A 25,475-nucleotide genomic window follows, 5' to 3' on the forward strand; every position below is an offset into this window, starting at 1 on the left:
TGCTCGGTGTTAGTCCAGCTTTAAAGCAGTGATAAGGTTTGCTTTTGTTCTCTGGGCTCTTAATCAGTCTCTCTGCGCCCTTCATCACACAACTTTCATGTGTGAGCTCCCAGCTGCAGCAAATCTTGTTCAAACGTGTGCACAGATTTTGTTCCCTAGAGCTGCAATATATATGGATGGCGTGTAAGTCTGGGAAAATCAAAGCGTTCCCTGTCCTGTGTATTTTATAATTCATTGCATAGCTAAGTTGCAGAATATTTTTCCTCTAACAAGCTTGAAGATGGCATCCATATCTAAAGGAATAATATCCAAGATGACACGGGGGAGAGGGGGTTATAAAGCCCCTATAACTTTCTTAGAGCCCTATGTATTTGTTCAATGGTTGAATGGTTTTTCCGGTCTTTATTGCTGTTGCAGTCTTGTATTTATTTTGTACCAGAGCTCCCTTCAAATACCATTTTAAAAAGCTATTGCCTTCACCACTGCCTCGGTGCATTACAAGTGGCTAAAAAGCCTGGTGGGACTTTTAAATACGAAAGTTAACAAACATAGCAAAACGAAGCATTCCCTTAATTGAATCCCTGGTTAATTTGATTCTCTATTTAATTTGATCAAATTCCGGACATTGAATGAATAATGCTAAAAATAGCACAACTTCCCCTCTTTTCAATTTTGATCACTTTATGTAAGCGGTGCTGGGAAATTCACTGCCAAGTATAGAAGGTTCCTATTAGGGAGGCTTGAAATTTTGGATGTGAGAAGAGCTAAGAGATGACTCCTCCCCACCCCCGCCCCAATTACAAACAACTAAAAGGGGTTGCAGTTGACATTAGCTCTTTAATGCCCCATGCAAGATGTGATGTGCACCCTGCTTGTCATGTAGATAAGATCGGTTGCGTATTCCAATCAAAACATCAGTGCCTTCTGGGGAAAGCCCATTCCTCAAGTGCTCGTTTTCTCCCACTTGCGGGGTTGCTTTCAGACTTTTCAATTAAAAGTACCGCATCCATTGAAAGCAAAGGGAGGGCTGCACAGGTCTCTGGGGGTGGGACTCTGAAGACCATGGCGTAGTGCACGTGTAAGAGAGTACATAATTAGGCATGCAGTAATCTTCATTACTGGTGATGGGCAAGGAGGAAACAGCTCGTCATGACTTTCACATCCCAGGCTGAGTTTGAAAGGCTGACGGTGAAACCGATCTTTACTTCCAAACTGAGTGAATTCGGTCTGGAAGTCGGTGAGGGACGGTAAACATAGACCTCAAGGTGATGCCATTTTGTAGTATCACTTTTCAGAGTACAGCCAGTTCTGTCTGGTGGCGTATTAAGACTGTTACTGGTAACTAGCTGGTGATGTTTGATATGGTGGAGGAATGGGAACTGCTCGGAGGAGGTGGCACAAAACCCAACGTTACATTGTTATCGAGTACGGAGTCTTTTAGATCTCCTGGCCGTTTTGTTCTACAGGAGCCATTCTTGAGACTCAACTGGAATATTAGTTGGCTGCTCCATCACAGAGCCATGAGCATGGGCGCGTACCTGGAGCAGTTCACCATCTCCCCTGACACCTGCTCTTTCTGCAGAGAGGGAAACCCTGGAGCACATTTACATCGAGTGCACCAGGTTTCAGCCCCTTTTCCGGCTCCTCCAGAAACTCTTCCTTAAGTTCTGACTGCACTTTTCCCTGTATCTCCTTATTTACACACACCCCATCCATAACCCCACTAAGTCGTGAGATCTCCATGTCAACCTCCTCCTGGTGCTGACCAAGATGGCCATTAACCATACCAGGAGGAGGAAGCTGGAGGGGGCATGGCGTGCTCTGTGACTGTGGGGCCTATTTCCAATCCCTCCTGAAATCAAGTCTCCAGGCAGAGTTGCTCTAGGCTATGTCCACTGGCTCCCTGGATGCCTTTGAGGAGAAGTGGGCGCTGTCTGGGATATTCTGCTCAGTGTCCTCCTCTGGATCCTAGATTTTGGACCTGTGATCCTCATGCCTGTCCCTGTTTGTTTCATTAGTTGTCCCCTGTAATCACTTAACGCCTGGGTCCGGTGGCTCCTCTCCTTAGTCTAAGGGGAGGGGCCTTTAGGTGTGGACAGGCCCATCCCCAGTGATTCAATAGGTATAGCGTTGCAGCCTACTTTTCAGACTGCTCCCAGTCTGTGTGGGTTGATAAATGTACTGTAATGTGTGGCCTGGAACAAAAGCTGCAATCTTAAGTACCTACTGCATAGCTGGCATATGTTGGCACCTCTAGGGCTCTTTGCTTTTTGCAATGCTTATTTGGGGTCTTTTTCTAAATTACTGTTTTGCATTTGCCTCTCTGTGGAGTGTTTGGTTTGGTTTTAGTTGTCTCTGCTCTCCAGGTGAGAGAACCCCCTACAAAAACCGTGGTCTCAAAACCACTCTCCAAGATGCTGAGAAAATCTGCCTGCAGAATTAGGGCTGCAAAGCAAGACATGCTTTGGAGACCTTCTAGCGCATGTGCAAATATTCATGGGAATGGGAACCACCTAGAGATGTCCTAGACTCAGTACTGTGGACAATATAATTACCAGAGGAGCTGCTCTTTGAATTGCCACAAGTGTGAAGGACTAGCTTGTTCTTTACAATTGTATGATGATGCATCTTGCTGGGACTAAAGGCTGACCCTCTTCTTCAGGAATGATGCTGCCAATGCTCTGTCTTCATTTCTGTGTTTTGTTTTAATTCAGTAGATTCTTCACCAGAAGCCCAGCCCAAATACGTCAAGGGTGGGAAACGCTATGGTAGGCGGTCCCTGCCGGAGTTTCGGGAATCCGTGGAAGAATTTGCCGAGGTGACTGTCATTGAGCCTCACAATGAAGCAGCCCGGAGTTCACACATAGCTTCCAATGACTGTGATGAGGTAAAGTGCCCCCGTTTAAATCTATAGTCTGAAAGCGACTATCCACGGGACCTATGTCACATTGATGGGATGTGTGAGGGGGGGAAAAAAGGGAGGTTTTGGACATGACCCTGGCCTCCTTGTGACTCTCTTCCTTGTAAGGGAACACAATTCAGTTTCTTGCTGTTGTATTGGTTTCACTCCTCTCGTGCCAGAATTAAACGTTTAAACTCCACCAGGGACGGAGAGTTGAAACCATTGGGTGCCATCTGAGCTTGTGTATGTGACCCTCAGGTATAGATGAACGCTCACTGACTCAGTATTTAAATCTGGCTACTTGTCTTTCGATTTCTGTTCCTCCCATCCCTCTTACACTGGCCCAAATTTAAATCTGTGCAAAAATGTGCTGACCTAGACAATACAAGGCAGAGCACTGTGCGACATTAGGGAAGAAAGGGAACTTCACACACTGTTAAATGCGCGTCTCATAGCATACTTTTTAAGGTTGCCTTTTGGGGAAAAGACCTCTTCGCGGCATCCTTATGAGCATTTGGTTCTTATTTTAACGCTGAGTTAATATGTTGATTCACTAGTGAGCAGGTGAACAGTCCAGTGACGCTGGAGAAATCCAACTGGATTAGCATCAGTGCCAGCAATGCAAATGTTGGCTAACGATTTTAGCCCCGTTGTGTACGTCCGTCCCTACAGTACTGTGTGCTCCCAAAGCAAGTTAGTGTTCTGCTGCCAGGAGTGTGCTGTAATAAGGCTTCTCCTTAAGTGTTGCTTTTTCCACGGTGCCCAAATTGTATTCTCACCCTCTCTCTCCTGCCAAGGTTGTGGGCAGATGTAATGAATGCTCCTTACCATCCACCTGCCTCTCTGCCCTAGTCCATCTTTCCTCTTTATGAAGAACTTTTTAGTATAACTGACCACTTGCAGGCCGCACTGCAAGCTCTATAGGTGACATGAGCTTGCTCAGTGCAGTTGGAGTGTGACTGGAAGCCATCCTTCCTAAGAGCTGTATGGCCCATTCTGCAGATTCGCAGAGGAGCCCAGCTCTTGCACGAGCTCTGGAGCAGTCTGTCAGGATCCCAACAAGGGCGGTCAGGGCCATGGGTCAGAGCAGGGCCACACCTGAGGCTGGGAGGATCAGAGGAGTTGGTAGTCGGGTTCCAGGGTCGATACCAAAGTTCAGTGTCCGAGTTAGGAGGCAAAGTCCAAATCAAGCTGAGCACAAAGCCAGGAATTCAGGAGCAAGGAGCGGAAACAGTCGTGGCAGCTAGAGAAGATCCATGCTGTTGCCTGGGTTTATATAAGGCAGACAGCCAATCAAGAGCCATTAGGCTGCTGTCTGTCAAACCCCTAAGGTGGAACTTCCCAAGGTCAGTGTCCACAGTGGCTCATGGGAAGTGGAGCATGAGCTGGTTACAGCTGCCGTTGGGTGGCAGCCTGGAGATGTCAGGCCTGGGTTCTAGACCCGAGGGCTGTTACACTATCATGAGATGCTAGGATAGGCCTGGGATTTCAGAAAACTATCTAGGCTCTTTGGTCCCAGGAGGTATGCTACCAGATAGCTGATGCTACCAGCTGCACCCAGCTCTCCATGTGTACGCACAGACACTGCAATCCACTATCAAAGAAAAGCACTGGTCTGGAGCCTCAGCTGAATAATATGGGTGTGACCTACCTGCCCAGTCCAAGCATTGTTCCTTTAACCCCAACACCGCAGGGTAAGATTGCAAACTTAATATGCTGCCCAAGCAGCTGAAATATAAGATCCATTCAGAAATATAATAGTAATAACTAGTCTTATGTAAGTGCTTTTCATCCCTTGATCTCCGTGCTTTACAAAGGAGGTCAGAAACAGGTCCCTTTTTTATTTTTTGTGAAGGGAAATGGCTTCTCAAGTCTGCTCACTTGGGCTTCAGTTGAGTAAAGTCTGTGGGAAAACCAGAGTAGCTGGGATCAAAGCGTTGTTGAATCTATAGCTTCCCATAGCATAGTTCTTTCCGAACTTCTCTCCCTTGCTGTACCCTGCACATCGGCCGGGGAGAATGTGGTACAAGGCCAGATTGTGCATAATAGTTGATCAAAGTGGGCAGCAGGGCAGAGCTAATTTGAGCTGAATGTAGCATCTCCCGAGTCCTTGTCATAATTATACGTTGTTTGGAAATAGGCTATTGTGTGTTTAGCATAATTTAGGTTTAAAAGGATTAGGTTTTTACTGGTAAATGTCAGTGAATGTTGATTTCACTGTACACACAAAAACCGTCGAGAAAATATTTCCATAGATGATGATCAAAACTAACAGGCGAAGTAAGAAAAACGCGGCTTGAGAACTTCTCATCAAAATCCATTGATTTAGACTGGAATTAGGCTTGTTTCAAGTGGATGAGAGAATGAATAGTAAATACAGGTCTGATTTGTTGATTTACTTTCTCTATTTTGACATGTGATGTTGACAGTTTGTGGTCGAACAGTTTTTTAAAGCTTTAATTTTTTTAATCTCTGCATCTACTGTCATTAAATAATTGTCTGAAACCACTATAATTACCTACGGCTGTGAAAAGTTAAATCGATAAAAATCTGTAAAAATGCTTAAAAATAAACACTGATATTATCGGTAAGAATTACATATATTAAAAAAAATAAAATCTGCCAACCCTAAACTGAATACAGAGCCTGGAGCTGAGGCTTACAATGCAAAACTGTTACTTCGAACTGGGGCCAAGCGGAAAAACCACATCCGACTGCAGAATTATTGCCTCCTGGATGCCACTCTCTTAATACGGAGCAATATTTTCTCCCAGAGTAAAAAGCGTTCTTTGTAAATAAGATGCAGCTTCACTTAATCTCATGTCTGTATTTAAACATTTGGCCTGTAGGTAAGTGTAACTCCTGAAGTAAACTGGGGAGCTGTCCAGTCCTACCCCGAGATCATGTCTGGCATTGCCACCACTGGCCCAGCCTTGTAAGGTGTCTCCTACTCAAAACCCAGAAGCATCCATGATTGTATCTGGTTGATGTAGCATGTTAATAACTGTTCTACACATTAGATCATGCTGACTAAATACCAGAATACCTCCCTCTGGCCTCTTTGTTCTTCTGAATAAAGTAAGGGCCGGTAATTAAGCTCTGGCTATAACTCTGTCTTCATGTCTAACGAAGTGTGTTGTGAACAGAAGAGACATGTCTTCTGCCATCAGTTCAGTTCATCTGTAAAAACTCAGTAGTAACTACAGTGCTAGCTAATATAGAAGACGAATAACTGGGCTAGCCATCTGATGCAAGAGTATTAATCTGAGTATTGTGGTACAAACCGAGATTAAGGAAATCTGGCCTTCTTACTCTGTTCCTTTGCAGTGCAGTTTTACAGAACTGCCATAACTGGAGGGTGGTGAGTCTTGGCTTGCAGAAAACTTTGTGCCTTCATTATTTGCATTTGTTAGATACTACAATAGGGATTTTCCTGGCATTCCCATCCCCTTATCTTCTCCATTTGTGCTTAGTGATTTCCATTGCACTGCCATAATCTGCCACACCAAAATGACACATGCTTTGAGAAGAGACCCTTCATAAATATTCCTGAGGTTCTGAAAGCTGCTTTCCCCTCCCAGCCCCTGCATCTCCAGTTGCCAGCCTGGAAATGTTCAGTTCCAGAGATGCATGATTGTATCAAGCTTTATTTATAATAGATCTAGTCTTGTGCTCACCTAAAGATCTCAGCTCCTGTTTTGCTTGTTTTCTGTAAAATCAGGGCATCTCAAACTTCACCATGGTACTGCTGGATGAAACTTGTGCATCTCATCGTGTGGGCACTGAGACTCTTCCTCCTTCCACCACCACAAGCCATAGAAAGTGCAAGGGAGGAGAAGTAGTGTAACTTTGGTAGGGTGTATTAGCATATGGCCACAGCAGCACCTCGCTGATGCTGGGTCCCTGCCACTCTGCTGTGTGTTTGCCAAATACTGTCAATCCGATACTGAATGTTCAATAGCACTCAGTGGAAATTGTCCAGTGAGGGAGAAGAGACATTGGTTTTTGTTTCCTTCCCCTGCTTCCTTGGAGGGCTGTGGCTGCTGAGGGGCGCAAGCCGCATGCCACTAAGTGGTGGATAAGACTCATGATCTTTGGTACTGCCCTACAAGGAGCATGTCTGCTGTGGATTTGACAGCTGTCTGAGTGGAGTGGCTGCACCGACCTTTCCAAAGATGGGAGGCAGAATTCTTTCCCCGGTGTGCTCTAGTTGACCCTGCACACACCCACTGCGGGAACGTTGAAATACGGAATTGCAGGTAGGAGCAGGCAGCTGTTCGTAGAGAGAGCGTACACGTTGCAATACTCCTGTGCAGTGAAAACCTGGTTATCTGTAGGGGAGAAGGGAAACGTGTAACTTTAAAAATATACTTGAAAAAAACACCATCACCCAGACCAGAACTTTAAAAGACCAAGCTCCTGGCTAGTGTTGCTTGCCAACAATTCCACATGGCTCTACGTTCCTTTGCTTTCCAATCTCGCCTTCCTTGCAGTAATTAGACTGTGAGGATCAGGAGTCACTTGAATACACTTGGAAGAGAACTGGCTTCTGTGGTGATACGTGCACTAATGTGTTTGCTTGCCACCATGGAGAAACTAATCCATCTCCTCTGGTGCAGGCCACGTGTACTGCACTGACCTTAACATCAGAGTTAATACACCTCCTCGGGAAGTGCACCAGCTAGGAAAACTCTGCTTAATTGTATTCCTTTCTGTTAGCTGTAAAGTAGGTGTAAAAGGCTGGTAAATTAACAAGGTCAGTCAGTTAACTAAGTTGCCATACTTGTTCTGTCTGCATGAAACATCCTAAGGCAGGTGTGTTCGTGCTGCTTTCTTTCAGGAGGGATGCATAGTCCTCGTGAAGTTTGCTCAACACTTGGATAAGCTTCTCGGTGCCTTCCTTCTACCTTTCTGTAATGCTCTCAGTAGCGTGTCTGAAAATGAGAGGGGCCAGCTGATATGTACTGAAGCCCTAAAACTTGTGTGTATCTTCAGCCTCCCAGACTGTAGCGGGAACTTCTCAGCTCTGCAGGGGAGCAAAAGACACTACAGATTTGATTAGGAATGACCCCACTCCCCCAAAGATAAAAGGAGTACTTGTGGCACCTTAGACCAATTTATTTGGGCATAAGCTTTCGTGAGCTACAGCTCACTTCATCGGATGCACTGTAGCTCACGAAAGCTTATGCTCAAATAAATTGGTTAGTCTCTAAGGTGCCACAAGTCCTCCTTTTCTTTTTGCGAATACAGACTAACACGGCTGTTACTCTGAAACCCCCCAAAGATGACATTCAGCGTTTTCTAAAGCCACTTCTCAGAAACGTGGCTAGTGGGACTAAATCCTTGGAAGCCAGTCCTTGGCCAGTGTTTCTGTTGTGTGTCTTTCGGCTTGTAGCGGTCTTCATTAAGAGTGAATAGCCCAAGCACAATGTGTTCCACAAGGATCTGACAAAGTGGGGCAGTGGCTTAATTGGGATGTTTCTTTGAACCAGCCTCTGGGCCAATTAAAAGGGTTCATCTTGTATGTCTGAAGCTGACCACTTTCTCCTTTACTCTGTCCTCTCTTCCTGCTTATACTATGGAGGGTGAGGGGGGTGGTTAATTTGTTTGCGGAATCTCAGTCATTACTCTGCTTAACGTGCAGACTAATTGGGAGATGGGGAAGGAGCGCCTTGGCCACGCCGCAGCCATGCAAGCACTTAGACGTGGGCTTTAAAAACTTGTTACAATCATAGCTATTAACCTACTGCCCTCTGACACGCTTCAGAGCAGCAAAGCAGAGTTGCAGATATTTACCTCCTGCAGCTGTCGATGCTGGGGGTCGGCCAATAGTCCCCACATTCAAAAAGAGCCATGAGCTCTTTGTGGTTTTTTTGTGCTTTGAATTATAATCGATGATTTGCCCGACAGCACGTTGGTTAGAACGGACTCCATTCAGCAGCGAGGAACGAAGAGTTGACAGGTACATCTGTACTTAAGGCATCGTGTAGCGTACAGACACTGCATGCCCAGATAGCGCGGGGATAAAGAGCAGTGTAGACAGAGAGACCTGGCTTCAGCAGGTAGAATAGAGAAGAGAGCCTCATACATGGCTCACCCAAGCCATGCCTCCTGTGTCTACACTGCAATGTAGCATCCCGCTGATGGAGCCTTTCACTGCGGCCTGTAGCTACATGTAGCTGATTTGACCTCAGTGACTCAGGCATTTGTAACTTCCAGGCTGGCTTGCTGCAGTTCCCGGTAGCTAGCCCACGGCCCTGAGGCTGCACTGCTTACCAGGGACACATCACCCTGGTACACTGCTTCCCCTTCCCCAGCAGAGTCCAGCTCAAGGTCGCTGCATTGACATCCAAATCCCTGTATAGTGCTTGCCCTAGCTACCTGATCGCCTGTCCTTTCCTTCCATGATGGCTGCCTCCCAGGCCTGCATGGTTCCACTGGCAAAAGCTGTTGACAAGCAGGGGAAGACTTGTATCTTAAGGGGATGGAGCTTTCCAAGGAGCTGGACCAAGCCCATGGAACTTGCTGCCAAATAAATGACCCCCATGCTCACTGTGCTCAGAACCAAGGGCAAAACCCACTTCCTCTTCAACGGAGCTTCCCTGCAATTACCTCCCCAAACACGCCAGGCGCTGCACCCTTTACACTTGTCAGTAACCGTAAGCTTGACCCTGCCAACAGGGCTTGAAGAGCGATTTTTGTGTTTACTACTGGTGGAAATTATTTAGATACCGTGGTGATGGACAACCCGTATAACACTCTAGCTAGAAGTCTTTCTGGCAATCCTCTACTACTAAGATGGCCAAAACCCAAACTTTTTGCCTCCTTCCTTATTGTGCTGTGGAGGGATGGTTATGTCCTAGCCATATGCCTTATTCCTGAATTTGCATGCTTATCAGATAAGGAACAGCTTAATCAGGGGAAAAGCCCGAGGACTATGAACATATACTTTCATTTGCTTTTGATTGAAAAGGCTGTAATTGAAACTGGAAAATCTTCCATCCCTGGCTACTGTCACTTGCCAAGAGGCCCACAAAGTTGGGCAGAGAAATCGTGTCGGTGACTTTTTTCAAAATCTGGTATCCTGAAGTCTTCAAAGTACAAATCTGATAATCCAAAGCATGTTTATCTTTTTAAAACAGGAGCTGTGAGTGGCTATTGTTCGGACTCCCTATTGGCTCTTAGTGGTGGTGCTTTGTAATTGAAAGCAGCTGTATATTGTGTTGCAGTTTAGAGGCTTGCTCAGTTTTGGGGATCTTTGTTCCGGCTGTTTGCATCAATGAGTCGACCCTTCAGCAAACACATGCCATCCCCCCCATCCCTCCCTCCCCCCTAGAAAAGAATCTTATGTTAACATTGGTGCTAGGGATCGCTTGAACATGTGCAGGATAGAATAGGCGCAGTGTGAGCCCCTGATCATCATTTTAATTAGCAATATATTCGGACCGAGAACAAAGGTCTGTCTCACTGAAGCAGATGGTAGGGTGGGAGAGGTTGCTAAGTTATTATGGAGAGAGGCCGCAGCGAGCAAATGTAACGGGCTGCAGATGCTTACATGGGTTCTGAGCTAGAAGCTAGTGATCATTGAAAACCTGAGCCATCTGCTCTTCAGCCCAGCAAAGCATGTGTCTGTCAAAATAATACATTCCTAAAATCTCTGCCTTCTGCACACGGGCTCAGTAATGTGTGTGACCCACATCCAGCTGTAGAACAATCCCGCCCACTACAACAATGCCTTGCGTGACATTGAGCTGCACGGTCCACAGCACTGATGGCAGTCTCCCTTTGTCTTCCTGAAATAGGCTGGCTGCCTTCTGTGGCAGCCATTTTGGGTGTTGCTTGACCTCTGACCTCCCGTACCGCTGCCTCACAATGAAGCTGTTGTCAAGCATTCAGTCTGGTAACGAGTCCGGGTGCGGAGAGGGTCCTGCCAGCTGATGCTGCAGTGGCCAAGTACAATAGAGCCCCTGATGCTGGGCGGCAGAGGAGCGCGCCTGCAGATGAAGTGAATTACCGCAGCAGTCAGGCTAACGGGGCCGTTCGGCCTTCAGCGTCTGCAACAATTGATTATCAGCATAGAGCAGGGATGACAGGTGTTTAGCTCACTATTCAGCCTCTCTGCACTGTCTGGATTTATGAAATTACCTGATGCTTCTCCAATGAGTGCTTGGAAGTTTCAGTGGCTTCAGTTCAGCTCTTATTTTTTAAATTATTATGCTACTTATATGGGGGGAGGGGGGGAGGGGGCGGAGATAGCTCAGTGGTTTGAGCATTGGCTTGCTAAACCCAGGGTTGTAAATTCAGTCCTTGAGGGGGCCATTTAGGGATCTGGGGCAAAAACTGGGGATTGGTCCTGCTTTGAGCAGGGGTTTGGACTAGATGACCTCCTGAGGTCCCTTCCAACCCTGATATTCTATGATTCTATGTAAACCCTACTCAACCGGGCTCAGAGAGACTTCTCCTCACCCTTTCCTGCTTTAAAATCCAGATTGCTTTAACCAATCACACCTCCCACCAAAAGGGAATTCAGGGAGGATGCTGAGAAACACGCTTGAAGGCTGCGTCTATCTCTGGAGCCTTAGAGGCTATTCTTTGGCCGTATGTTGTCGACTACAGGAGTATCGTCTGTTTTCCACTTCCACAGACACAAGTTGTGGCCATTTGTTCCCCCGACTCCTGTTTTCTGTATATTTTTCTTTCCTGAGAGGTCATTGGAGGTAAACTAGGAATCCAGCCAACCTAATTCTTTAATGCCATTGCTGAGTGGAGCTGGCGGAGTAGTATTCATTGAGGCTAAGCGGCACGCGTTCAGGCCATTCATTCCATGTTTGAATGCGTTCCTAGTCTCTGTTGGTATATTTGCCAGAACTATACATTTCAGGCTATGGGTTGTTTGCAAACTGTTCAGTTTTTTGTGCTGGTGCGATTGTCACGTGGTGGGCGTGCGTGCGTGTCGGTGTGTGTGTTCGGCGGTGGGCAAGAGGTGCTGGGGGGAGGGAGCGGAGCGGGGCCAGGGAGACCAAGGGAGGGGGCAGGAAGAGGCGGGGGCGAGGGTGGGGCTTTGGGGGAAAGGGCAGTGTGGGGCAAGGCCTCGAGGCGGAGCGGGGGTCGAGCACCCACCCGGACAGAAGAAAGTTGGCACCTGTGCGAGCAGCTCTTGTTCGCTTACATCCATGATGTCCCATTGAGGCTGTAGAAGGCGTTGGACTCTTCACGCACGTTGGAGGATATTCTGGTGGTTCATTCTCCAGACCCGTTTTTATTTTCCGTGGGGGTCCTTGCTAGGGAAGCATGAATTGCCCCCACCCCAGACTGCTCTGCTGCTGGTTTTCACTCCTGTACCATTAACGCAGAAAGGCAGTGGTGGAAATGCAAATTGTGTGCTGTTCAGAGCTGGTATCATGTGGTTGACCAGGTGATGAAACAGAAGCAAGAAGCCATGCTAAAAAAGTACAATGACCTAATCCAGTTTCCATGGTAACGTTGTAGATTAATGGCTTTTAGCTGTAATCTGAATGAGACGTATTAAACTTTTATATTGTGATTTAGAGCTTTTGTGTCCTGGGTGACTTTGAATCTAAATCCATCAGTCACATGCGTATGCTTTTGTGTGCTTCTTTTTAACTGTGGAAAAGTAACCTCTGCTAATACTGCCGTTAGAATGAAAGCTAATATTGCCGGACTTCATGTGTGCTGAGTACATGAGCGATGAAATGCCCCATCCGCTGATTAGGGGCAGCAATATCTAGGGATGGCTGTGCAGTGCTTGGTAAATCCTTTAACTAATGTATGTGAAATATAGAACTGTGGAAGTAACCTGGCACAGACAGTTGGGTGCTGACTGCCACGTGCTAGGGAATCGTAACAGGACGGCTGCCTGTTGGTGGAGGACAAGCAAACCGCCCAGTGCTCAGACTGCCTCACCAGCACTTGTTCCCTTTCTGAAGGAGATGGCAATGACACGAGTTCCTAATTTTGTTCCCGCCACCCCCACGTTGCACTGTGCTAACCCAAAATCACCCTAGCTCTGGGAAGGGCGTTCTGTAGGGAGCTGGCTGCTGCCATAGGGATGGTGGAGAGTACATCGGTGACTTGCTTTGTCTTTCAGCATCTCCAGTAAATATTCTAGTTAGGTAAGGAGGAGCTTGTTGTGTTCATTTCCTGTCCTACAGCAGCCATTTGATGGTTTCCTTTCCAAACGGGGGACAGGTTTGGTGAGTACAGGCTGACCTGTCCCACCCGTGTCACAGTGGACAAGTTAAAGAACAGTTTAAGCCTCTTTGTTCACCTTAAGTCGCATGTTCTGTGAGCAGATGTCCTGATCATACGTGTATGAGGGGCTTTACTGTAGCTCAGCTACTCGCTGGCGATCCACAGCCCCAGGTGCATGGGATATTTGGCTAGGATTACAGCAATGTGCTCTACAAGAGGCTATCCATTCGGACTGTCGGAAGCTAAAGCTAGTGTGTTGTACCTATTTGCCACGTGGACCTATGTACAGTCCATGGTCTGCAAATGCGTTTTTTCTAGATTTCACCTCACGTCCGTGCTCTGCTCTCTCCCCGAACTGTCTCTAACCTGTCACAGCTGGAAGCAATGCCTAGAGTAGGATTTAAAGGTGTGCTTGCACTTCTGAAAGGCTGTTGTGAACAAACCCACGCTGCCTTAATTCAATCAATTTAGCGCATCTTCAAGCCTGGGGGAGCCAGGATTTTAGCTTGGTTCAGATGGGGCGGTATACAAGGGTGCAGAGCAGCTTTCTTGCTGCTTATCTTGACACTGAAAATCTGCTGCGTGTGCTGTGTGGACTTGTTGCGGCAGGAAAGCGGGTTCCGGACCTGGCACCTGGCGGTGTGCAAGATGCAGCTATTCCAGGTACCTGCTGTTGATGAGATCATAGTGTGTAGTTTGCTAGAGCTAGTCATTCTTGTCCACCCTGGGTTGTCATATAGCCAGAGCAGAAGAGAGATGGCTGGTGCTGTTCCAGAATTGGAAAGATGGTCCAAAACCTGGAAGTCTAGGCACATACCCTTCCTTAAATCTTCCCCTTCACATTCACATGCTCCCATCACAAAGACAGATGGACTGGTTTGCTTAACGGAGCCCCTCTAAAAATCTTTCTTTCCTTCCTCCTAACTGAGCTGGTTTAACCAGACTCTGCTCTAGCCGGTTATCTTCAAATCTGATTTTTGCAATAACTACACTTCTAGGAAGTGTGATTTTTATTTTGAAATGCTCCTGGCAAACCCTCACCGAAATACCTTGGAATAGAGACACTACTATCAGAGCACGGCACCAGACAGGCTGGGATCGACAGCTTGGCCCCGGGGGCTGTGGAGATGAAAGTATCTCGGCATTGTTGGAATTCTGTAGCTCCTCTGATGATGATCATAGAGTTCCTTTTATACCTGTGCTGCCTTTGAATAATAATAACCTGTGGAACCTATTATTTTCTTAGCACTGGAAGACTCAGGACAGTGAGGAATATGAAGCAGAAGGTAAGAACAAGCAGAAGCACCTGCTTTTAGTCTTGTAAAGTTAAGCAGGGGAAGGGAGGGAAAAAGGAAAATTAAACAATGGCCATTTCTTGGTAAGAATTTCTGATTCAGACCTAATCTAGTTGTAAGGCGAGCTCTCAGCATCTTCCCCTGGGGACTGTTCAGGGGCCTCTGACATGGGGCAATGCTCAGCGGGGCAGAGCCCAGGAACCGCTGCAAATGTCTGAGGCTAAAAACCACATGGACCAAGGAAGTTTCCTGGCTCACTCTCGCTGGGGATGCAAGATCCCTGTGTGCTGGAACCTGTCCCTCTGAAAGGTTGAAAATATTGGTTTTGCGCTTCTGGGAAGCTGGTGCTTGTTCCTAGGGCCTGTGCAGAAGTGCTCCGTTCAGGTTGCTGGAGAGGGGGCTTTAGATGCTCTTGCAGTGGAGCATGGCTGATGAGTCTCTGCTTGCGTAACGGTGACCAGCTCGCACAAACGGCAGGTAGACTGCAGGGCTTCAGTTTTCTGTCGTGGCATATTGAAATGGAAACCTGCCCCAAGGCTGGGATGAGACAAAAAGCAGGGCCTGGGAGAGGTGGCTGCCTGAGCCCCACCCTGGAGGCCAGTGGCCCTAGATCACCTTCAATCCTGCTCCCTCTCCTGAAGGGTTCTCAGCTTCCTGCATCCCAGTCCCCCCCCCCGGGGGGGGCACATTTCCTCTTACTTGCTACCTTCACCCATTCTCATTCTTCTGTCCCAAGCAGACCTCTCCCCAGTTCTAATTCATCTCCCTCTTCTCCTGCTTTGTCTTTCCTACCCCATTCCCTTGTTTCTCCTCCTGCCCCCTTAGCAGGTCCCCGTGTCTTGTGATGGCCGGCTCCTCAGGGTTCCCATGCTGTGAGTTCTGGGGGAGGAGCTGTGTACCAACACACATCAAGCCTCTTGCTGCGTAACTAGGTTCATTGGGCTCCCGCAGTGCAGACCCACCACCATAGATGCTGCTCGAACAGGCCCCTCTCCTGGCTTTTCCCCAGCAGTGGGAATGCTGAGATAGCGTTCGATGGAGTTGCACTCCGTGGCCACTAGATGTCAGCATGAGCCACAGAATTAAATGATTTCCTTCTGCCTTGGCTAGAGTTTAAATTGTTCCCTTAAGGTTTTGTTGTGTGTGTCTTATCACTTGTACAGCAGTGGCCCAAACGCTCCAACCAAAACCTAGGGAGTAATCATCCCAGTCCAAAGAGTAGGAGGAGATGCGGAAGTTCAATGAGCAGGGTCATGCAGGAGGTCAGTGGCAGGCCCAGGGATGAAACTGGTCTCCTGACACCCACTGCAGTACTCTGCCCACTAGAGCACGCTGCCTTCACGGACTATGGCGCACCACTTGAGAGCAGTGATCACAGGAGGCTGGTCAGCCACAGAAAGACCCTGAAGACTCTGCTTTGATTTGAGAGATGGCTAAATGTTTCCCACTTACTTTGGAAATACCAGTTTCTTCCCTCACAGCCCCCAGAGTGTGTGTGTGTGTGTGATGTGTAAAAGGGAGAGTTCAGGCTGGTGTGGGGAGTTGCAACAAAGTCTTCTAAACCTTTCAAGTAACCCTTTAAACATTAACATTTTCAGCTGTATAGTATTGCACTGAATTTATTTGCTTGGAGGAAGGGATTCAAGTGGAGGTTGCTGGTGACAGAAAATTGTTTAAACGTATCTTGATCAAAACATTTGCTTAATGGCCTATTCAGATGGTTTTGGGATAGGGGGATTCTGAACGTCTTACCGTAGGAGCATGGCCAGGGCAGTAGGACACCCTAACGATAACCAGGTCTGGCCCTAGTAGCCGACACACAACTATCGAGGGAAGAACTCTGACAGAGATTACACAACTCTGCAAAAGCTCCAGCTTGTGTGGAATGCAGCTGACCGCTTCCTCCTCCGTCTAGGGTGTAGTGAGCACGTCCAGCCTACGCTCTTGTCCCTCCACTGGCCCCCAGTCTGCATTCACTGCCAGCTGAAGGCCTTGATCCCAGTCTCCAAAGCTCCTCGTGGTTCAGGTCCCAGTTGAGTTACAGACTACAGGGCATTTGAGCATCAAGGGAGTTGCCTTCCCGTTGGATAGTGCAGATCCCAAAGCCCATGATGGAGCATGTGAGTTAGACACACTGCAAGATCTTCCCTTTGATGGAGTCCCTCCTTTAACTGACTGACACAGCAACCCAATCTCTTCCCCCACCCCCCACACACGGTTAAAATCCCTGCCCCAAGTGGAGCCCCCGCAGCCAGAGATGGAGCACAGCAGAAGATCCCATGAAGTTCACTAAGAATTTTGCCAAGCAAGGAGGAGGTGCCCAGATGCTGTGGTGATGGGCACCATTACAAGCCCCTAAGGTAGCTAACTTGCTAGTGCTGGCAAACAGCCAGTTGTAGGTGTTGGGTGACATAACTACGCTGGCACCTAGTCCTAGAAAATCCTCCAGAGTTTCTTGCAATGGTGTTTTGAATTTTTTTATCCCTCCTTTTAATAATGTCAAACTCACTGCCCTTGTTTCAGGCCAGTTGAGATTTTGGAATCCGGATGACTTGAATGCTTCACAGACTGCATCATCTCCTCCCCAGGACTGGATAGAAGAGAAGCTGCAGGAGGTTTGTGAGAATCTAGGGATCACCAGAGACGGCCACTTGAACAGGAAAAAGCTGATCTCCGTTTGTGAGCAGTATGGGCTGCATACTGTGGATGGCGAGGTAACCATCTCTGGGGCTCTCCTTTCAGAGGAAAGCTGGGGTGGCACAAAGTGCTGTAAAGGCTTTTCCGTAAGAAATGACTCCTCACTTTCACCAAGAAAATGACTTGCTTTTCTCTGAGAAATGCCTAAGATAAATATAATTGCACATCTTAAAGAGACAAGGGGTCATTTGGAAAACAGGATCCGAACCCAGTTGATAGCTTCCTAATGAGCTTAACGGTTTTGAGTCAACTAATGACTGATCCTGTCTTTATAAAAAGGTAGTAACAGCCCTTAATTAATGATAGTTTCTCCAGTAAAATGGGGTCTAAACTGATTACAAACCAGAAAGTAAACTACTGACACCCTGGATACAGACCTGCAGTGTAGTCAAGGGTTAATGGAGTTTATCCACTTCTCGGTTGGGGAATACAGAGTTAACTCACTTCTGATCACTTTGTGTATAGCAGAGAGTGCCAAAAATGCTTTTTAATGGCACTTCTGGTTTTCACCCCGATGTCATCCCAGCCTAAACCCAATTCAAAATAAGGGAATCCCTGCACCCCCTTAGTGCCCACCATGTCACTGCCCAGTCTGGAGGATCAAAAAGGTTAGTTTGCCCACTTTTTTTTTTTTTTTAACCACTACACCACTGCATGATATTAAACTTCCTAATCAGGAACTAGAGTGCTTGCCAAGAAGTCAACAGTACCTTGCTTTGAGCTCCATTTGCAAATGCCCTGGGGCAATATTTGTGACTCAACAGGATTTCAAAACTAAATTTGACACGAATTTTATTGTGTACTGGGACACTCATGTCAGTTTAGGATTCACAGGCTTGTAAAAAGTAGCTTTTCTACACCCCCAAATAACAACTTAAATGGGTTTTTTTTCAGGAAGCTTGTATTTTAATGGGATAATATTGATTTGCAGTGTTTGCAACACAAACATTGCAGCATCCTGCTACCACTGGGGAGCCAGGAATTGAAAGGGACAAAAAACTGATGAGATTCTTTCATAGTCAAAAGTGCAAAAAGTCAATGAACTGTACATTTTAAACACTTTCCATATTAAAAATTAAGGTGTTTTTAAAACCAGGTTGCCTTATGGTAGTAAACTGTACTTATTTTAACCTTGCACTATCCCTTCGTTCAGTTGCTACTCTGCAAGCTGGTGTTCTTTCAGCACGTGATTTGCTCTGAAACCCTCATGCCAGAAGGCTTTGGGAGCATAGAATCATAGAATCTCAGGGTTGGAAGAGACCTCAGGAGGTCATCTAGTCCAACCCCCTGCTCAAAGCAGGACCAACCCCGAGTAATGGAGCAAATGTTTTCTAGAAGATATACTACCCCTCAAGACAGTGAAATTCTTTAAACTGTGTTTTGAGAGGGGAGAACAGCTTAAAATGTAGCAGGGGAAAAATACACTGGTACACAGGCTTCAGTGTTTTTGGTATTTCTGTGACTCACTGTACACAATACAATAATTGCCATCTTATGTATTATTATTATTATTATTCTGGTAAACTGAGTAATTCTTTTGGTTTGCTCCTTAAATGACATCTCTACAAAAGACTTAAACTGGTAGAATTTTGTTTGTTTTATGCCGAGCTGTAAAACTGTGTCTCATGTTGATACATCTGAGATGTTTGCCATGTGTACAAAAGACGTTGACAGTATTTTACCGCTTTCAGGTGCTTGAAGATGTGTTCCATAATCTTGAACAAGATGGCACAATGAGCATAGAGGACTTTTTCTATGGCTTATTTAAAAATGGAAAATCTCTTACGCCATCAGCTTCTACCCCATACAGACAACTCAAACGGCACCTCTCCATGCAGGTGAGAAGCACTGGGACAGTATTTCTCTGGAAAATGGCTTCATTTGACTAGAATGCGTGACATTTTTTAATAGCAGCTAGTCCTGGATGGTTGGGAGACTAGATAAAGTAATATTAAGAGAAGCTTTCAGGTAGATATTGCTGCCTGATTCTGCTGATAGGCCTTCTTGATCTCTAACCTGATTCCCTGACGCCACATTAGACTAGGAGCCTGATCCAGAGTCCTTTAAAGTCCACCAGAGCCCTTCTGTAAAGTTCAATGGCAATTGACTCATGGTCCACATGCTTTTATTTCTTCATGGAGGCACCTGATTGCTGCTGAATTTATTTGCTTGGAGGAAAGTGGAGGTTGCTGGTGACAGAAAATTGTTTGAACGTATCTTGATCTAAACATTTGCCCCAGGCGTTACCAGAATATATTGCATTGGTGTAAGAACTGTGGACCATAGCAGTCACTGTTTCAAGTGTTCTGTTACATGTTCCATGTTATCTCTGCAGAAAAGAGAGCACATTATTTTGGGAAAAGGCTTTCCCTAGGCATTGGTTATCTGACTCCAGAAAGTCAGCAGTAATGTCACAAGCCAAGCCGGGGTGGGTTAAAATGACTGCTGCATCTGGGTTTGCTTATGCCCATCATGAATACAAAGGCTATCTTTGTGTACCCTGTAAAGAGGAGTAAACTGTTTTGGTGTGGGGGAATCAGGATAAGCCACTGCCCGGTCCCCTCTTATGGAAGCACCCCCGTGCTCCTGATACCACAGTGTAAAGTGGAAAAGAAATTTGTCCTCCCACAGTGATCGGGTGAAAACCTGCACCGCCAGGCAAACTGTTCCACTGAAACTTTACGTGGTCAGGGTGGGGGCAGCAAAGGTAAACGTGTGGATGGATTCCTGAGGCACCCCTTCTAGGGAAAATAACAAAACATTCAAAACCAATTGCCCATAGTTGTGTAATTACAACAGGGTAAAACTCTTATCAGCCTGAGAACCTGTCTTGCTACAGTAGAAGTTTCCCTCCTTTGTTTTACATTAGAAACTTAACAGCAAGGGCCTGGTTAGACTGGAATTTCACTGAGTTAAATGGAATTACTCCTGAGCCACCTCAATGCAGTTCAGAGAAGACTCAAGTCCTTACAGCAATTCAGTTTATAAACCTTCCTCCTTTGGCAGCAGGAGGCAAATGTCCAGTATTGCCCTTAGCTGGCCTTTGCAGACCCCCATCTCTCCTCTCTTCTAGTCTTTTGATGAAAGTGGGAGACGCACCACTGCCCTGTCCGCAATGACTAGCACGATTGGGTTCAGAGTCTTCTCCAGCCTCGACGACGGGATGGGCTATGCCTCTGTGGAGCGAGTACTTGACACGTGGCATGAAGAGGGAATTGAAAACGGCCATGAAATCCTCACGGTAATTGGGTAGATCCCCCAGCCACCTGATTTTGATTTTGGATGCTGCTGCTTCTGGATCTGTACTTTTAACATAAAATGATGCAGTGCTGGGAACAGCAGGGATGTTGATATCCATGCTAACTTCCTAAGGCTTAGAGAAATGAGAAGTGACAACTCCCACGGAGTGAATATGTGTTTTAAGATAGCACAAAGGGCAGCATTCCATCCTTCCTGAAGTAGACCACCTATATTTACAGGGGGCGGTGTAATTATTTAGATGTCTAAATACCAGACTGCACTAGCAAACCAAATACTCCAGCATCGGAATGCTCTAAAAATTGTTGCACGTACAAAATGGAAAGCAGAATTTGACAGCCTGGCTCATGTTAGGTGTTTCATATCCAGAGGATAAAAATGTTCATATCCATTGCAAAACAGAGGTCCTCACCCTGCAGCAAACTGCTTCCCAGACGACGTTTTCAAAAGCTGTGAACAAGCTAAAGGAGAATTTCCTGTATTTTGTCCTTGACTCTTGATTCTATGACACTGGGGATACACTGTAAGAATTTTCTCCTATCTGTCCGTCAACGCTACACTGAGTTTGAGCATTACTGGCTGCTATAAACACTTGCACCAAAACTGTGCTAGCCGTCCTAGGTAAGAAAATGCAGTTTGGACTCAAGCAAGTCCTAGTCTAAAAATTCACAGCCATTTTCTTTTTAGCCAGACGGGCATTTGAGAAACATAGCTCCTTAACTTCTCTTTCATTTGCTGCTTGATTACTTTATTTTTTAGCTTTTTTCCTATCTGGTTTTATTAGCATTAACGTGATTTCTGTCTTCTTTACATACTGTATATTTTATAATTTTAAGTATGGTAAAACACTTTGTTTTAACGTAAGTATAACTCGAGGCCAATCAAATGATTGTTAGGTTAGGCTTCCACCATTGTCATTACTAGCAATGGGCTTTGTGACCTAACTAAGGTGAGGTTTTTACTATAAAATACAAAAGTTAATTGAAGCTAAGGGGTCATGCACAAATTAACCTACCTCTCTAGTTGTCTTTATTGCAAGACTGTTTCTTATATCTGGGAAGATTATTTTCAATCCTCCATCTTGTCTCGTTTAAATTAAAAACAAATGCAATTTTGCTGAGACCCACAGTAAACAAACATGCATCTGCCACTTCTGTCGTGGGTGCACTTGATTTACTGTGTCTAATAGGAAATTGTGCCTCTCTCCTTCCCCTTTGCCAGAGCATGGATTTAATTTTGGGAGGGAGTTGAGGCTAAATTTCTGTATCCCTGCAGAGATGCCATTCAGAACGGATTCACCACCAAGCGCAGGCCACTTCTAGGCCTCCCCAGCTTTCTATTGTCACCTTCATTTTAAGCTCCTACAGGAGAAGGGAAGGTTGCCCTGTTGTGCTGACTTGTTGCTGTTTTACAGGCCTTGGATTTTAGCCTGGATGGAAAGGTCAACCTGACAGAGCTGACTCTGGCGTTAGAAAATGAGCTCCTGATAACCAAGAATGGAACCCATCAGGCTGCCTTGGCCAGCTTCAAAATGGAGATCAGACATTTACTGTAAGTTGGCAGGGTTTCAGTCTCCATCAGATCTCCCTTGTGTCCTAGTTACGTGGCCAGGCAGGAGTTTAGATACTGTTTGCTTACTCCACAATTCAGAGAACATCTCCCTAAAACGGTGTGAAACCTTGTATTTCTTGTGAAGCACCTGAGGGTTTTTTGTCAGCACCTCAGAACTTCTCAATAGCCTGAGTACTGCGAGTCTGGGAAGTGACAAACCTCAGTGGAAGCAAAGGCCCTCAGAAAAGCACCCTCAGACTTCCGAAAAACCAAAACCACACAAGGATTTTCTTGAGCGTCTCTCTTGCTTGTTCCTAAAGGGCTGGAAACAGTAATAGCCAAGGTACGTCAATAGATATGGCCCTTGTGCTGAGGAGGGTGAGATTTGATGCCTGCTGCCTTGAATGCTGATGATGACTAGTTATGGTTCTCTAGTGTTATGTAGGGTTTGTCATGCAGTGCAAGCACACGGGATGTACAAAACTGACACTTTCTCAGGGCTCTCAGAACCATGAGACACTTTGTTACCCTTCTGCCTCAGCGAAAAAGAGATTTGCTCATGCTGAACTGGGTGCAGCTCCCTGTCACTCCAGTCTGTTAGCTGCCTCCGACAAACGTCTCTGAATTCTGCCAGCCTGTCCTTTGCCAGACGGGTAACACTTGGTGCACTCCAAGTCCTGAGCCCCTGGAAGATTGTTTCCCTGGAGTCAGGGGGGCTGGAACAATTTGTATAGTGGGAGTGCTGTGAGCCATTGAACCAAACTGTAAGCCATGTTTATAATAGAAAGCCAGGAGGTGCTGCAGCCCCCTTAGTTCCAGCACCTACGCCTGGAGTATCCAGTCCTGTTACTGGACACTCAAAGAAACTTACCAAGTTCATTATCTCCAGAGAGGCAGGGTACACCCCAGCTTGTTTGATTCAGCTAAGAATTCACACTTTGCTTAATATTACAGCGCTGAGGTCTACTTTTGATAAAAGAAAAACAAATTTATTAACAAACATGGATTTTTTTAAAGTGATACTGAGTAAGGATAGTGGAAACAGGACTGGTTACAAATAAAACAGAAGTAGAATACGCTTCTAAGAGTCTAGACATAACTTTAGCAGACTACAATCCTCTGGTCTGGTCTACACTGGGGGGGTGGGGAATCGACCTAAGATACACAACTTCAGCTACGAGAATAGCGTAGCTGAAGTAGACGTATCTTAGGTAGACTTACCTCACGTCCTCACGGCGCAGGGTCAACTGCCACCGCTCCCCCGTCGACTCCGCTTCCGCCTCTCACCGCAGCGGAATACAGGAGTCGACAGCAGAGCGATCGGGGATCGATTTATCGCGTCTACACTAGACGCGATAAATCGATCCCTGATAGATCGATCACGTAGACTACCCTTTGTCTCAAACAGTTTTTTTCTCAGAGTCCTTTGCAGAGCTTGCTGATTTTCAGTCAAATCAGGAGCCAGATTTTTCACGAATCACTCCCTTCCGCCAGGAGTGTTCCTCGTGAAATGCATCAGAAAAATCTCTTTTTGCTTCTGCTTCTGTTCTCCCAAACGCAAGACAACCCGCTTTGGCTCTTGTTTCTGGTGCCTTCCCAGGCTGATTTCACATCCCCCAGTCAATCTGGCTTTTCCTGTTGACTTACGTGCAAATGTATCTCCCCTTGTGTTGTGCTTAATTTACCTCAAAGGCCTGAGCAGACAGGTCACTCAACATTTCTTTGTCAGGGAAAAACTTGTTTATCATCCCTGCCTGGTTACCTAGTTTAAACATTTTTAGCACATAGACACAACTCCTTGCATAAAGAAAAGGAGTACTTGGGCACCTTAGAGACTAACCAATTTATCTGAGCATAAGCTTTCGTGAGCTACAGCTTGCTCAAATAAATTGGTTAGCCTCTAAGGTGCCACAAGTACTCCTTTTCTTTTTGCGAATACAGACTAACACGGCTGTTACTCTGAAACTCCTTGCATGACACCCATACATACATCTCTCAATGCTTGTGATGACCAGCATTCTACGAGCTTTTATTTGGTACTTTACCCAACATTCTTTATGGATAAATACCATGACAGCAATGTGGTAGGTATAGTGAGTTTGTCAGGCCTGATGAGAGCTGCAGTTGCATGATAGTCATCCCTTTGCCAGTGCTTGGAGGGTCCCATCTCCTTTCACTACATTGCCATTCGGGTTTGTGCTGGAAGAGATTTTGAATAAAAGACCCCAAGGACAGAACTGTCTCCAGCAAAGTGCAAAGGAGTAAGCTCTCATCTGTACACTTCAACCACTCTACTTTACCTCCACTCCAGGATGAGAATTACCAGTAGAGAGATGGAACAAATTGAAAATCGAGCTCCCTTAAGGGAGCTGTCAAATGTAGCCAATCCAACAGACACCGAGTAATTAAAAACAAATCCAATTGCCAGGTGGGTACAGCACAAGAGTGAGGTGCCAGAGGTAATCAAACCAGTGAAAACAAAAGAATGGGACAGAAGGTGGCCTGGCCCAGTGGCACAGCTCCACCAGTGCAGGAAATTAAACTACTCCAGAGCAGTTCCTAGGCTCGTCAGTCTTGGCCAGCACAAATTGAGGCAACAATGCACTTGTGCCCGAGCCGATGAAGAACTAGAACTGATGGGACAAGCCCATCGATCTTTCACAAAGAGGAAGGTGGCTATGACCTGGAGGCAGGAGGGATGTAGAGTGGGGGGAGAAAACTGGGTATTCCTCAGGCCTTGAAATGTGTGTGTGACTTTTTTGGGTGCTGGGGAGCCAGGAAAGGGCGTATAATCCAGGATTCCTCCCTTTCGGTAGGGAGCGAGTTGACCAAGTGGTGAGAGAAAAAGAGAAGCTGCGCTCAGATTTGGAAAAAGCTGAAAAACTGAAATCTCTTATGGCCTCGGAAGTTGACGACCACCATGCTACCATAGAGCGCCGGAATGAATACAACCTCAGGTATGGCAGCCCACCTGCATTTCCGCCTTCGCTACCTGAAGGGGGCCGGAGTGATCGGAGAGCACAGGTCTCTCCATTTTGTTCGGTCATTGCATGTGTATACAGTGTTGGTTGTACATAAAAATTAGATAATTGCTTTGCTGCATGTGTGTGGCTCTAAGGAAAAACTTCAGGCTGAAGTAAGTGTGTGTGTGTACACACGTTCTGAAGGGCTCAGGATCAATTTGGCTAATCTTCCTGTCTTCCACTTTCCTACCACCCATTTCTATAGTACCAAAGGTCTCCAAATTCTGTGCAACCCAGTTCCATCTGTACAATTCCCTCTTTTTTGGCATCATGGTCCTCGCACCTGGTTTTCGTGCTCTCATTTTGCTTTCCTGATTAGCTGGCAGGAAGTGTTACATTTTTGTTTTCCACAAATATAATTTGAGTTGAACTCTAACTTTAAGATTTGGATCGGTGAGATAGAAATCCAATTTAATCCTAAAAACGGAGCAGCTTATGAAGAACATAGCATGGGATGTGCCTTGTACAGTACGGCTGGTGGCTGTGTATGTTACTGATCTGTGCATCACTGCTTTCTCTCCCGTGAGTCTTTTTTTT

General features: G+C 46.2%; 1 protein-coding gene across 6 annotated transcripts in view; it reads left to right on the forward strand.

Moving 5' to 3' along the window:
* NIN (ninein) overlaps window positions 1–25,475 on the forward strand; it is a 106,481-nt gene that overhangs the window by 38,180 nt on the left and 42,826 nt on the right. For 4 of the 6 annotated variants that reach the window (XM_084629965.1, XM_084629967.1, XM_084629964.1 and 1 more), the window contains 7 exons: window positions 2,715–2,887; window positions 14,361–14,400; window positions 16,933–17,123; window positions 18,798–18,944; window positions 20,180–20,347; window positions 21,779–21,915; window positions 24,732–24,872. In XM_084629965.1, the coding sequence (XP_084486091.1) occupies window positions 2,715–2,887; window positions 14,361–14,400; window positions 16,933–17,123; window positions 18,798–18,944; window positions 20,180–20,347; window positions 21,779–21,915; window positions 24,732–24,872 (997 nt within the window). The remainder of the gene's footprint in view (window positions 1–2,714; window positions 2,888–14,360; window positions 14,401–16,932; window positions 17,124–18,797; window positions 18,945–20,179; window positions 20,348–21,778; window positions 21,916–24,731; window positions 24,873–25,475) is intronic. The other 2 variants (XM_084629963.1, XM_084629968.1) reach the window with 1 other exon arrangement.

Source organism: Lepidochelys olivacea, assembly GCF_965140295.1.
Source record: "Lepidochelys olivacea isolate rLepOli2 genome assembly, chromosome: 6".
NCBI lineage: Eukaryota > Metazoa > Chordata > Testudines > Cheloniidae > Lepidochelys > Lepidochelys olivacea.